Source organism: Mirounga angustirostris, unplaced genomic scaffold, assembly GCF_029215605.1.
Source record: "Mirounga angustirostris isolate CCGP_5_RB_7025 unplaced genomic scaffold, mMirAng1.0.hap1 SCAF_6, whole genome shotgun sequence".
NCBI lineage: Eukaryota > Metazoa > Chordata > Mammalia > Carnivora > Phocidae > Mirounga > Mirounga angustirostris.
In genome coordinates, this window is record NW_026991714.1 from 50,375,523 (window position 1) to 50,391,378 (window position 15,856).

Below are 15,856 nucleotides of genomic sequence, written 5' to 3' on the forward strand. Positions count from 1 at the left end.
ATGCATGGCTCCCATTTGCTTACTGTTCAAATCCCTTCGCCCATCTAAGGGCTTCCCAATAGAACTTTTCCAATTGTCTTTCATACTCTTCCCTAGGAAATTTCCCCCTCCTTTCAAGATGTTCTCTTTTTTTTAAGATTTATTTATTTATTATTTGAAAGAGGGTTGGGGCAGAGGAAGAGGGAGAGAGAGAATCTCAATCAGACTCCTGGCTGAGCGTGGAGCCTGACATGGGGCTCGATCTCATGACCGTGAGATCATGACCCGAGCCAAAATCAAGAGTCAGATGCTTAAATGACTGAGCCACTGAGGCACTCCTCAAAATGTTCTAAAATTTTTATAGTGGCCAAAATATGTTTGCATATGACTATCTGTACATTGGTTCATATGTTTGCCTTTACCTTACAAACTCTTTCTCCAGCACTTCACTATTCATGGCTTAAGGGATTCACCTCTTATATAACGTCTTTCCTAAGAATAAGCCCACAGTGGTTTCTGTTTCCTTTCCCTCATCTTTACACGTATACATTCTCTGAGTCTATCATTATACAATTAAAATAACAAAATATCTATTGTACACTCACTATGAGCTATGTACTTTGCTAATCATAGCTCATTGTGAGTGTACAACAAAGATTTCTCCCTGACACACAATACAGAATGGTGGTTAATAACACTGACTCTGAAGTCAGAGTTTAATCCCTGTTCTGCCACTACATGATGATTGTGAGTTAACCATCTCAATTTCAGTTTTCTTTATATAAAAAGGAGATAATAAAAATATCTAGTTCTTGGAACTATTGTGAGCATTGAATAAGATAATTCATACAAAGTGCCTTGTTCATTTGTAAGATAAATAGATGACAGATAGATAGATATCATAGTAATATATACATATGTTACTATGACTTAGGTAGTTTACCTGGATTATCCTGAATATTTGAGTTTTGAATTCTAGATCATAGAATCCTAGAAATAAAATTGGCATTAAAATTCCATGGGAATTACTAGGAATACCAAGGTCTAGGGTCTAAGGAAAAGGACAGGACCAGAAATTATGACTATAGGCATTTCATCTCCAAGAAGTAAAAACAAAAAACCAGTTCACTCTACCCAGATTCTTGGCACCAGCTGGGAGAGGACTGCTGCCTCAGAACCCTGAGGAGCCTTCTCTGCTGTCCTGCTCTTTTGCCCACAATTGCCTGAACTCAAGGCTGGCCAGAAACCTATGACTTCTGGTCTCAAATGCAAAGATAAATTGTGCCAATTCACACTGACCATTTCCAGAATTCGAACCAAGATACTGCAAAAGACTGAGACCGTTAGCAATGGGATATGAACCTGAGGAGTTAATGAGATAAAGCAAAAGCCACAGCAAGCTGAGTTTGGTTTTAAACTAACACTATAAGGGTACAGGAACTCTTATTAATCTAGCAAACTGGTAAAAAAAAGATATGAATGGTACAAATGCACTAAGATTTAGAGAAGCCTACAGCCTTTGCCTGAGTGCCTGAACCTGCCCCATCCCTGGCAGCCTCCGAGCTCCACTTCCAGCCCATATGCCACTGTACAATAAATCTTTTTTTTTTTTTTTTAGTTTACTTTAGTAAGCCTCTGTTCTTTACAACCACAAAAGCCCAATTAAAATGTTTGGCAAGAATCTTGGCTAGGGTGCCTGGGTGGCTCAGTTGGTTAAGCGACTGCCTTCAGCTCAGGTCATGATCCTGGAGTCCCTGGATGAGTCTCGCATTGGGCTCCCTGCTTGGCAGGGAGTCTGCTTCTCCCTCTGACCCTCCCCCCTCTCATGTGCTTGCTCTCTCTCATTCTCTCTCTTTCAAATAAATAAATAAAATCTTTAAAAAAAAAAAGAATCTTGGCTAATCTGTGACATCATCTCAAACAGGCTTTATCTGATCGGAGGACCTGAACAGCGGTCCCCTCCTTATTAGAGGGGAATGCATTCCACGACCCCCAGTGGATGCCTAAAGCCATGGATAGACCAAACCCTAGACATACTATGTTTTGTCCTATACATACATATCTCCAATAAAGTTTAATCTATAAATTAGACACAGTAAGAGATTAACAACTAATAATTAAATAGAATAATGATAACAATATATGTAGTAAAAGTTATGCGAATGTGGGCTCTCTCAAAATATCTGATTGTACTGTACTCACCCTTCTTGTGATGATGTGAGGTGATAAAATGCCTATGGGATGAGATGTAGTGACGTGCATGACACAGGCATTGTGACGTAACATTTGGTTATTACTGACCTTCTGATGGTATGTCAGAAGGAGGATTATCGGGCGCCTGGGTGGCTCAGTTGGTTAAGCGACTGCCTTCGGCTCAGGTCATGATCCTGGAGTCCCGGGATCAAGTCCCGCATCAGGCTCCTTGCTCAGCGAGGAGTCTGCTTCTCCCTCTGACCCTCTCCCCCTCATGCTCTCTCTCTCTCAAATAAATAAATAAAATCTTAAAAAAAAAAAAAGAAGGAGGATTATCTGCTTCTAGCACAGGTGGCTGTGGATAACTGAAACCACAGAAAACAAAGCTGTAAATAGAGGGCAACTGCTGCATTCCTTGTGAAGAACCTGTTCCTTCCCTCAATTACTGTCTCCCAGCTAATAAGGACTCATCTTACTTCCTGGCTATTGTAGTTGACTGCTCCTCTGATCACCAAGCTTTACTCCATGTTTCATACTCTCAGAGCCATCTGGGAGCTCTGCTACTCAAGTAATGAGATAATGAATAAAATGGCTTACAGCCTTTTCCCTCCACAGCTAACATTTTCACACTTTCATGGGTATCTTTAGTTATTTTTACTTATTTCTGAATATGGCAATTCTACCACAGTAATGAGACGAGTAGGAGGGATTACTCAAGTGTGTATTCTGAATACCCTTCTTATACGAAGTAGCACACCATACTGTACCCAAACTCTTGCCCAACACTGTCATTTCCCCCATGTCACTGACTTAATTTATACACATGCTAATTCATTTTAAAAATACCAACGGAGTATGTTACAAGAACTATGAACAAAGAGCCTGAAGTCTTGTGCAAGAGACAGACAACAATGGGTAATTACAATATAGTATAATGAGTATGTACTTGGGCAGGAGTTGGCAAACTTTTTCTGTAAAGGGCCAAATAGTAAATATTTTTGATTTGTGGGCCACATAGTCTGTTGTAACTACACAATTCTGCCACATGAAAGCAGCCCTAAACAACAGTAAACAAGTAGATGGGGCTGCATTTCAACAAAATATCATTTACAAAAACAGGTGATAGGCTAATTTGGCCCACAGGCCATAGTTTGCCAACCACCATTCTGAGGTGAGAACATTCTTTTATTCAACAATTATTTAATGCACACTTCTTAGTCTAATCCTTTTGCTCTTCTATGTGCTAGGGTAAAATAGTAATCCAGACACATAAAAACCCCTTCTCTAATGGATCTTAGAAAAGTGGAGAAGATGGGTGTTAATCAAAATTATATTTATATATATATATAATTTATCATATATATACCATATACATATATATATTAGTGATAATTTCTAAAAAGAGAAATAAAACAGGAAAGAAACTATGAAGAGTCAAAGGAGTGTGTGAAATTTTAGATAAGGTCACCAGGGATGGCTTTGCCTAGAAGATGACTTTGAAAAAAAGACTGGAAGGAAATGGGAAAACCAGCCACGGAGAAATCTAGAGGAAGTACATTCTAGCAGAGTGAAAAGCCACTGAATAGCTCATGTCATAGGAGTCCGTCTGTCAAGTCCAGGGACAATGAGAAAGCCAGTGTGGCTGGAATAGAGTAAACGAGGAGAGCAGAGTAGATGAGGCCAGAAGTAACTGGTGCCAGATCAGATAGGGTACTGTAGGTTATAGTAGTTCTACTGGCTTTGAATGAGCTGGGAAGCTGCTGGAGAATTCTCGGCAGAGGAATGACTTGATCTGAGTTATACTAATAGGATTACTCTGGCTGCTACATAAAAAACAGACTGGAGATGGGGAGGCATGAGCAAAAGGGGTTGAAACCAGTTAGGAGGCTATTGTAATAATACAAGTGAGAGAGGAGGGGACCAGAGCAGAGTGGTGGCAGGAGGAGGAATGAGAAGTGATACAAATGAGACAGCTACTTGTTATTTGAGGACAAAGGAATGGTCCTAAGGAGGAAGTGACATCCTAACTGAGACCTGAAGGATACGTAGGAATCATCCAAGTATCAGGCTAGGGGAGTTGGATCCACGGCTATAGAGGTCCTGGTGAGAAGTGAGAGATGTGCTGGTGTTCAGGAAATTAATGAGTCAGCAGCGTCCTCCAGGGGATGGCACTCCAATGTAACACATCCTCAGAAAAACCCCCGGTGCCCACAATGACGTATGCTCTACCCTCTCCCAAACCTATTTCTCTGGGTTAGGGGGAAGACCCACCAACAAGATTTAACTTCCCTCCAGTTTAACTAAAGTAACATCCAAACAGGGTTCCCAGAGTACAAGAAAAAGAAAACGTTTGTAAGTGGTGCAACATTCTTTGAGATTCCTAGGCTTAAATTCTAGGAAGGGATCCCTAAGTGAAATCATCTGAGACAGACTGGCATCTGATCAGGGTACAGGGCCAGCACCCAGCTCCTAGGAAAATACCTAAGTATCTTCAACAACTGAATGTAGTTGGAGACAAGGGTCTCTCCTAAAAATTTTCTAAGAGGAAATATTTTTAACCCAGACATACCACATGGCTCTCTCACAAGTCTGCCTATTTGGCTAGGAAATAAACACAAAAAGGAGAAAAACAACCTCTCCCCCACTTACCTGGAGAGAAAAATTCATTGAGCCAAGTGAACAGAAAAATTGTGGACTTCATTTACCCTATAATAGGGTACCTACTGGGACTAGGGAGAAACTGGCCTATAGGAAAACAAACACGAGACATTTCTATGTGTAGGTAAGCTTTTTAAGTTTACCTGAAGTATTTTATTTCTTTCCTCCTATTATCTTTGCTATGCAAAATGGGTAGGAGAAGGTGAGACTCATCTCTTGAGAGTTTACACTGCTTGTGCATTTTGAAGGGGAGGGATTGAGAGGTTTCTTTGTTTCATTTTAAAGTTTCTCCCCCATTTCTTTTCTCTCTGCCCTCTTCTACCCCTCATGCTTATTTTCCTTGTGCTTTTTTTTTTCTTTTTGGCTCCAGGAAACTTTGAATCCCAACTTCAAAAGAAACCTATAATGAAGCCTGGCTGATGTTTAACAGACCCGCCACTGCAGGGGCCCAGCCCAACCATTTCTTTGGCTCAACAGCCATAGAGAGTGGGTGAGCAAAGCACAGCTAATCCTGAGCATCCAAGTCTGTGCAGCGCTGATTTCTCCACCTGTTCCCTTTGATGGCACATGCATCTGCCCTCCTGCCCCTGGATACAAACCCTGTAGTGTACAAGTGCAGACGCCACTCTGAGCCATGCCCCTGCAGGGCACCTCCCAGCCCATCCTCCTGAGGACCCTTCTAGAGGGAAGTGAGCCATGTCCTAGCACTACCATTTCCAGCAGTCCTTCTGCCCTAAAACTCCCCAGTACCAAAACTCAGGGAATGAGGCAGAGAAGAGACAGTGAGTCACCAACACACAGAGACCTTAGCCTACCACAGCCTTCAAAAAACAAATGTACAGCATCCCATTATCTGCTTCACAGCATGGTCTGACACTAGGTGATTTATTGCTTCCTTAACCTATGCTCAGCCATTTGTTTTTATTTGGTGATTTTTCTCCCCATGATAATGATATTATGAGATCTGACATATAGAATCCAAATGGAGAGGCAAGCACACTGTTCCTAATTCAAATGGATACTAAGCTTGATGCTGAGGCAAAAAGGAGAGAAAGAACAAGGGATAGAAAGTAGGTTTGGAAGCAAAGAGCCCTTCATCTCTGAGACATAATTTTAGAGAGAAAAATAACAGAAACAAGTCATGACCAAAAAAAAGCTGAAGCATGCAAAGGTTGGGGAAGATGAGTTTCCCTCAAGGCATGGAGATTCCCTTGGCTTGGCTTCCTAGGATACACCATAGGGAGTGGTCAACATTTGTGATTTTATTAGGTGGATTCTCAACCCCCGTCCTTCCCTCAGCTCTTATAGATGCTCTCCCAGGGTGGCTACTATGTACAAAGAGACATCTGGCCATGTAGCCTTCCCTACCCATAAGCCAAGTTCCTCTATCTTGATAATTCTGTTCAACTGGCTGGGTAATGTATCTATAATTCATATCTCCTTCTGACCAGCCCAAGTCTGATAAATACTCTCCCTTTGATAGGCCCATCTGGGCTACAGATGTTTGATGCTGGATTCCTCAGGCTCTCTGCTCCTCTCAGAGCCTTTGGGAGAGGAACTTCTTTGGGCTAGATTTCTTGCTGAGGGTGGGGAAAGGGAGAATGTTGAATGGGATTTGAAAAATGAGGAGGGTTGTTCATATGTCAATCATTGTTAGTAATCTATCTGTAGGTGTGTCCTCCACTACTCAACCAACCTGTAAGCTCCCGAGAGGACTCTGTCCCTGGCACACTCTGTTTGCTCAAAAAATGTCTGGCATAGCATTTGTTAAAGTTGGATTCCTTCAGAGTCACAGTATAATGGAATTGTGAGCTTGAGCTCTGTGATTTAATTGTAATAACTGGACACTATATACAAATAATTTAGTTCCAAGACAACCACTAGCTCAACCAAGTCACAGACTCATAGAAATCCAGATATCTGTCTCTATGAATCCAAAGGCCTTTCAAACAACCCAAGCCATAGCCCAGAAAAGCAGTCTGCATTTCATATTCTGCTTTCAGTGCCTTGGCCTGGATTTAATTTTGATAAAATAAATCCAGGGAATTCTGACAAAATTACTAAAACTCTCCACTAAGTTGTTAGCACCTGCTCTTTATATATTCTTTATATTTGTCCCTCTGCTTAGCTCACTGTGTCTGGCACATCAAGGACCTTGATAAATAATTGTTTTTCAAAATATGGTTCTTGCCAATAAGAGTTCAATATTTTTAATAATAAAAATTCAGCATAAGGAATACAAGGCAGAGGATAGAAGGGAAAAAGTCTATATATGAAATAAATATAAGGGAGTTGGGAAAGAAAAAAGCTCTCCTCTCCACTATGCAAATTTCTTCCTCCAAAAGAAGAAATTCAGAGTTAATTATCCTTTTTTAGATCATGATAAGTAGAGATCCAAAAGCATGTTTCTTATTGTGAACAAGTGCTAGATATTTGAGGAATAACATGAAAAGACAGCATGAAAGACAGATAGAAACTAAGGTGGGGGGGGAGGGAAAAATAAAAGTCGACTACAGATGAGTCAGATATAGTGACCGGGGGGGAAAATCAGAATATATCTATTTTTAGCCTTAAAAAATTTTGTATCCTTAAAATAAAAATAGATTAATATAGAAAGTCAAAAAAATAAGAAGGTCTTAAAAATATGATTGCTAAAATTAAAAATTCAATAGAAGAGTTAGAAGATAAACTCAAGGAAATCTCTGAAAGAGAAAGAAAGAGAAAGAAAGAAAGAAAGAAAGAAAGAAAGAAAGAAAGAAAGAAAGAAAGAAAGAAGGAAAGAGTCGTTAAGCGTCTGCCTTCAGCTCAGTTCATGATCCCAGGGTCCTGGGATTGAGTCCCACTTTGGGCTCCCTGCTCAGCAGGAAGCCTGCTTCTCCCTCTCCCACTCCCCCTGCTTGTGTTCCCTCTCTCGCTATGTCTCTCTCTGTCAAATAAATGAATAAAATCTTAAAAAAAGAAAAAGAAAGAAAGAGAGAGAGAAAGAAAGAGAGAAAAGAAAAGAAAGAAAGAAAGAAAGAAAGAAAGAAAGAAAGAAAGAAAGAAAGAAAGAAAGAAAGAAAGAAAGAAAAAACATATGAGAGAAAAAAGACACAGAATAAGTTCAGGAGATCCATCCTCAGGAGCTTAAGAGGAAAAAAAGAGGACAGAGAAAACCTAATAAAAAGTATCAAAGTAATAATTTAAGACAATTTGCCAAAGGTAAGGGCATGAGTATCCAAATCAAAAGGACCATTGAGTGCTCAACAAAAGAAAAATAAAAGGCCAACTCTAAAAAAATTATCATAAAATCCCTAAAGTAACAAGGCTAAGATTCTAAACAATTTTTACAAGGAAACAAAACTTCCCCCTCTAAAAAGACACACAATTATCAAAAGAGAAGCTAGAGGCAACTAATGAATTTTTTCAAAAAATCTGAGAGAAAATGTTTTCCAACCCAAAATTTTACACCAAGGCAAACTATCAATTTTGTGTAAAGGCAAAACAAAAACATTTCGAGAAATGTTTCTCAGAAAAAGTTATACCTACAACATTCTTTCTTAGAAAGTTACTTAAGGATATCTTCCAGTAAAATAAGGTTGTAAATTAAATGTCCAATAAGGTAAGGTAATAAAAAAGGAGATAATCATACAGTTCAGGACACAGTGGCTCCAATCATAAAGCAGAATTTCTGGGATGAAAACTATGCAGCAGACCTAGATAACTGGTCAAAACTGGAAGAGGAGGGGCATCTGGGTGGCTCACTCAGTTAAGCGTTGACTCTTGATTTTGACTCAGGTCATGATATCGGGGTCCTGAGCTCAAGCCCCGCATCCGGCTCCTGCTAGGCATGGAGCATGCTTAAGAGTCTCTCTCTCTCCCTCTCCCCCTGCCTCTGCAACCCCCCCAAAACACACTCATGTACTCTCTCTCGCTTTCTCTCAAAAAAAAGAAAAAAGATTGGAAGAGGAGAGAAAAATAGAATGAACTAGAAGGAAGAGCTCCAGAGAATGAAAAAGAAGACACATTCTATAGATTAACTGATAAGATAAAAACAATTGAGGATATCAAAAATGATGGAGGGAAGAAAGGAAGAAGGGAAGGAGGGAGGGAAGAAATAGAGACTCAAGGGGTAGGGTGGGGGATGGGAGGAAGCTACACCAGGAAAGAAATATAATAATAGAATCATAATTTGTTCTGCAGAAGAAAAAAAAATCATAGCCATGATCTTGTAAATATATATAACTGATTTAACTAAAGATAGTCAAATAACTATATTGGAAAGATGGAGGGGAGAAGAAGGAGACAATATAAAAGTTAAAGTCTCCTCTTTATCATAAGAGCAAGCCAATGCATAACGTTTAAAATTGATGAATCAAGTAATATAAATACAATACTTGGAGACATGGAGGTAATTATCAAAAGAGACAGGTAAAATAATCAAGTATGGGAGCAAGGCTAGAGGGTGGAGAAGGATGGGAAAAGTTAGGCCGGAGACCACCATTCTTCCTTATGTCTTTTAACACAGTTTGATATTTGTAACCGTGAGTATTTACTACTTTGATTTAAATATTTTTAACTATCAAAAAAGCATAAAGAGTTCATTTTTATTCCACAAAGTGAATTTTGCATGTCGGGGTAGGGAGGTTTGAAACACGTCTGGGTCTAGGGCTAGGAAGGGATGAGTTGCCATGGCAACTCTGAGTCAGTAAAGGGAATAAGCTACAAACACCTAGTTAAGGGTAGTAGCTGTAGGTATTTAGAGACATAAAGGACCACTAAGAAGAATGGTGTCTGGGTACCTGGAACAACAGCTCTCTCAGTCATGGCAGTGGGTTGTTGTAATCAGCGAGAAGAAAAGTAAGAACAAGCCAGATTTCCCTGTCTCCCCAAAGAGTTGGCAACCACTGTTGTTAGTGAGGTTTAGCTTCTGCTTAAGGTTATCAAAATCTAAAAACCAAACCCAAACAGAATCTTTCTTATGTGAATATTTCTGGGAATGCGATCAATTTCCCCTATTATTATTATATAAACAATGGCTTCCCATCTGTCAGGTCTAATAATGACAATAATTAATGTTAGTTTAGGACAATTTTTTTACATTGAAAACTTCAGTCCCCAAGCACTTCTCTATTCCTTATGTCATCTGATTCACAAAACAGCCCAAGGATATAAGTAATGCAAAGTATTACTGCAATCACCCTCTTTTTACAGACAAGACATCTGAATTTCAGAAAGTGACTTACACAGTTTATATAGCTAGTTAAGTAGCAAGGACTCTCGAATTCAACTGTGTCTTGATTCCAAATTTTACACTTAGTCTTTTAACATCACATGCCTGAACTATAAGCCGACCTATTAATTAGTGTTAACTGACTGCCCACACACAGGGATACCACAAATTACTATACAAATTGTGGCCAAGAAACACAAAGGCAGCCATCCAGGTATTGGGTGGAAGCTGAGATCCAGTCTTCCCACCTTCGCCAACACTGCACCCTAGCTCAGATGTGAGCCTTTTTATAATTTGTACAAAGGTACCAGTTATGTCATGAGGAAGCCTTGCCTGCATACACAAATTAACAAGTTTACCACCCACCTCTCTCCTTTCTTACCTCCCTCTAACACTCCCCAACCCCTGCATTGACTGTAATGGAAATCCTCTTACTGGTTTCTGTCTCACAACAGAAGACACATCAGATCCATTAATTCATTAAAATAAACATGAGACAAATGACTTTATGTTGGGGCTATTCTAGGCACTAAGTATGTAGTGGTTAACAAGGGCCCTGATCTCATGGAATGACATTTCAGGCAGGAGAAAGACAAACTATTGTACAAGAAAACATTAGAAGGGATGAGTGTTACACAAAGAATCAAAATTAGTCGACATAATAGTGATTGAGTAGCTTACTTAACTTAGGGAAAATCAGGAAAGGCCTCTTCAGGAGGTGACATTTCAGTCGATATAGAAATGACAAGAGAAAACCCACCAAGGGAAGGTCAAGGGAAAGAGGTTTCCAAGAAAATGAAACAGCTATTGCAAAGCCTGCAGGCAAGAACAAGCTGATCTGCTCATTGGAACAGGAGAGAGGCTGCACAGAGAGGGGGTGAGAGTGACTGGGGGAAGAAGCACGGAGGTAGGCAGGTGTCAGCTTGCAGCACACTCTGCGAGCCAGGTGGGGGACGTGGATTCTATTCTAAGGACAGTGGGGAGAAAGAAAGTAAGAAGGGGAGAAATAGGTTCTGATTTATCCTTTACGAAGGATCTTTCTGGATGCTGTGTAGGGAATGGAATCTAACAGGGCAAAGAGGAAGACTGTGGTCGCCTTAAGGAGACATGGGGTTAGTTATAGAATGTCTTGTATTCCTAAACTGCTGAGCAGCCCAAACTGCACCAGAGACCACAGGCAAATGAGGCCTCTTCACAGATTTGTGTTACTTTGCTGGGAACCTACGACTATAGGAAGAACACTCAGGTATAATTGGTGCTGATTGGTTTCTGCCAATGTTTACCTTATTTGCTCTCTGAAGAGCCCCTGGCTTCCTCTGGCAGACTAAGCTGTTTGGCTCTCCTGTGCCTCAAGCACCTGGGGCATACGTCTTCAGGTACATGTCACACCATGTACACATTGTCTGCTCCACAGAAAATGAGTTCTGTGAGGGCTGTCCCTTGTCTTCGCCATCCCTGTGTCCCTAATTATCTAACACCTAGGACTTCACAAAAGCTCAGTAATGTCTCATGGGAGGGATGAATATTTTATTTGGGGGTTGTGTGAACCCTCTTTTCTTTCCAGAAACCAAAAGCATAAAATGATGTAATAAATGCATCCTACAAGTAGGACACCCCAAGCCCCAGTCCCTTACCTCTTGGGTGAGTCGGGGTCGAAGCAGGTCTTGTGCACATCAGTCACCTCGGGGTCACAGCAGTCCCCATCGTCAAAGTCATTCAGCATGTTGTTGCACTCCACGTGGCAGAGCCCATCCCTGCGGTTCCAGGAGTAGCACCTGCCATGCAGGCGGCAGTCACCCCCGTCATAGCCCGTCAGTGGGTGTTCGCACTCAGGGTCACAGTGGTCATTGCCAATCTTGCTGGGCTCACAGTTCACAAGCACAACCCGGTGGCGCAGGGTGGAGTTGTGGACCTGGTGGACACTCAGCTGCCAACTGATGTTGTAGCGGCTGAAGGCATGGTTCAGTGCCTTGTGCTGCCGGCTGATCTGCTCCTCGCTCACGATGGGGTTCAGGCCCTCGTCATCACAGATGTTCACCACTTGGTAGCGGATCACCTTCTCTCCCTGGAGGGGCTGGTGCCCATTGTAGTGGGAGATCAGCTCCACATTGTCACAAACCGTCCGCCCACAGAGTGGGGGCTGCAAAGGTGACAGAATCTCAGGCTCAGGCTCAAAGCCCTGCAGAACCTCACGCCGTGGATACTCCCCATCCCTAAAGGGGGCCCACTGTTCTTCCAAGGGCTCAAAACTGGCTGTCAGGATCAGGGTGCTCAGTTCTTCCACTCCAGTTGGATGCTGAGGACTGTGTTGGAGGTGGCTTTGTGGGAGGGCGGTCGACCAGAAGACCAGTGTACCCAGGTGTCCACGAAAATAGTGGCCATCCTCAGAGCTATCCCCCCCCAAAAGCAAAGAGCGACAAGACGCCATGAAGGGGCTGTTCAGGGGACCAGACTGCTCTGGACTACTAGCCACCCGAGTGCCATCCACATACAGGGCCATACGCTGTCCATCATAAGTGGCTGCCACGTGTGTCCATGTGCCTGGTTGGTAGCGACTGTGGCCAGTCACAATGGTGGCTTTCTTCACACGGTCGGTGCGAAGGGAGAAGAAGAAGCAAGCATCTCGCCTTCCCATGTCCTTCCCTGAGCGGATCCCTAGGGCCCAGCCCTTGTCACTGACAGTGTGGGAGCAGTTATCAAACACACCTGGGAAAGAAGGAAGAATCGAGGGGAGAAATACCAGATACAAAGGGGATGGAGAAAAGGAGAAGAAAACCCATATAAATAGCAAGAATGTAGGTTTTTAGTGGGAAAAAATAAGTGATACAGGTTCCCCACCTGAGATGCCTATCCAGTACCCCATATCGGGCCATCCTGGCAACATCTATCCCCAAAATGAATCTAATTTGAGATTCCATCCAATTTAACTCATTCTGGTATTTTTCAATAATCAAAATGGAAGCTAAGAAGGGGATGTCTAATGCAAGTGACAACCATCCTCTAGAGTTTGTCACAAAATTCCTCACCCTGAGTTCACGTCTTCCCTCCCTTCCTCAGAAGCCATGGGTGCAATCAGTTTTTAGAAAAGACAATAATCTCCTATTCCCTCAAAAGGTCCTTTTTCCTCATTTGAATATTGAAATTATGATTCTCCTGGGGGAAAACAAGGAGTTGGTGAATAGGGAAATCCCTCAGAGAAGACTGTAACAGGTATCATTCTCAGCCCACTGTTCCCTCTAGTGCAAGGGTGCCCATCCACAGTGAATAGCCGTTCCCCAGAGTAAGCAAAATGGTACCGCCCCATCATCCTAGATGAAAAAATAGTCAAGTCAGTTATAAGAATAGTTGTCCTATGACCAATGATGCCCACCACAGTACAGAGGTGAAACTCTACCAGAGAAATGAAGCTGAAGCTCCTTACCATACACACTACCTCACCATCTTACTCAGAGGGCACAGAACTTTTAAGTCCAACTGAATAAACAAAGGAGGGACTACTTGTAGATAACTAGATCATTAATATGTTGCCAGCAGGAAAAAGGAGTCAGATATAACACAACCACAGATAAAACAGGAATCCCAAAGGTGATTTGGATGCCTCGAATGTTCCCAGAAACTCATCTGTAGTTATGAACCCACCATCCCCCCAGCACCTCTTCTAATAGTATATAAATAGAGTCTCAGGAGCAGATTTTACTTGTAAGTTACATAGAGGCACTACATTCACACCAGAAATGCTTAATAAGCATTGCTTTATATAATAAACAAATGATGGAGAAGTCTGCTAGCCTCTGAATCACATATCTGAGGCTAACACCAAAAGTCTTTCTTCCCCAGCCTGTTATATAATTGTATTTATGCCCCTGAGTTCCTATAAAATCCACCCAAAAAAGAAAATCTCTATGGAGAGTCAGGACTTAAAAGCCATGAGGCCTCCTGTTGTGATTGCAGTCAAGTGTTTTAAAAGTTGCTACTGTTTCATAAATGACAGAATATCTTTTCTTCTGTCTCTAGCATAAATCAGTAACTTGTGATTAAAAAAATAATAAAACAGGGGCGCCTGAGTGGCTCAGTTGGTTAAGTGGCTGCCTTTGGCTCAGGTCATGATCCCAGGGTCCTGGGATTAAGCCCCATGTCGGGATCTCTGCTCGGTAAAGAGTCTGCTTCTCCCTCTCCCTCTGCCTGCCACTACCCCTGCTTGTGCTCTCTCTTTCTGTCAAATAAATAAATAAAATCTTTAAAAAAAAAAAAAACCACATTTTTTCAACAAAAGCAACTCTAACAATCAGACTTTGAAGTACTGGTGAGGACTAGGTATAATGCAATGGTGATGTTCCAGTTTTGTTTGTTTAGGTGGGGGGGGGAGGTGTTTCTACACTGAGATCTGTCTGATAAAGGAGCATAAGAACTGCTGCTTTAACAAATTCTTGTATGGGGAAGACTTTCAAAAGGGTAGACAAATCTAGTGAGATGAAGAGTAAGTTCCCTCGTTCAGAGTTTCAATTTGGTTAACTTATTTTGATAAGTACATTTAGCCTTAATTATATCCATCTGCTGACCTATGAACAAATGTACTACAATATTTAATATCGGGACCATGAAGTTACTAAGCTCTCGACTAGCATCTGCTAGTTTTTAAGAGGAAGAATTGGGGATACTATTTTATATTTGTCGCATATAAATAGGTGTATCTACAGATCTTTCTTGACTTATGATGGGGTTACTTCCTGATTAACCTATCGTAAGTTGAAAATGAATTGAATATACCTACCCTACTGAACACTGCAGCTTAGCTTAGCCTACCTTGTATGTCTCAGAATACCTACAGTAGCCGACAGAAATCGGCTAAAATCACCTAAGACAAAGACTATTTTATCATAAAGTGTTGAATATCTCATGTAACTTATTGAATACTGTACTAAAGGTAAAACACAGAATGGTTATATGGGTACAGAACAGCTGGAAGGGTATCAGTTGTCTACTCATTTTTTGTCATTTGGCTCAATGCAGCCCAGCATCACGAGAGAGTATTGGGACCATATACTGGTCCAATATGGGACCATACAAGAAAAGATCCAAATTCAGAATTCAGAGTACAGTTTCTACTGAATATGTATCACTTTCACACCATCATAAAGTCAAAAAATCGTAAGTTGAACCAATATAAGTCAGCGCCTGTCTATATGTGAGTTGAATTACAAATTATTAGGTTTCACATATAAATTACCAGATAATTAACTTGTTACCTACCAGGCATCTAGTTGCAATTTTGAACACTTTTACTTACTGTTATTAGAACTTCTGGTTAGTATCAATAAAACAATTGTTTCTCCTTATTTTTCTCATAGGAAGCTATAAAATTATTGATAGTGTGTCTAAAATGATATTTCTAACTTCTTGAGACAATACATAGAAGATGTAACTTTATCATAATAGTCTAGTTCAGATTAATCTAAGTTTTAGTAATGACATTAGAAAGGATTTATTAGACAGAAGAACTAAAATAGTCATTTTAGTTGGGAGTTGTAACAAGTATGATAGAAGTATTACTTTTTAAATGATTATCAGAGTAATTATTCTTTGCTTTCTAATTTAATAAGATGTCCCAAGTTGCATAAGAGAAACCTCACTAAGTGCCTAGATAACTGCATTTTATTTGCTGTATTACCATTGTTCATCTATAGGAAGAGAATAGTTTTTGAAGCACTGCCCTGCACTCATTCCATGTCAGAAAGAAGAAAGAAGAAAGAAAGAAAGAAAGAAAGAAAGAAAGAAAGAAAGAAAGAAAGAAAGAAAGAAAGAAAGAAAGAAAGA

The 15,856-nt window shown here is 40.9% G+C and overlaps 1 protein-coding gene across 2 annotated transcripts in view; it reads right to left on the bottom strand.

The window, feature by feature from the left end:
- Positions 1-15,856, bottom strand: part of PAPPA2 (pappalysin 2) — a 295,094-nt gene that overhangs the window by 246,631 nt on the left and 32,607 nt on the right. For both annotated transcript variants that reach the window (XM_064594278.1, XM_064594279.1), the window contains one exon: positions 11,677-12,748. In XM_064594278.1, coding sequence (XP_064450348.1) covers positions 11,677-12,748 — 1,072 coding nt within the window. The remainder of the gene's footprint in view (positions 1-11,676; positions 12,749-15,856) is intronic.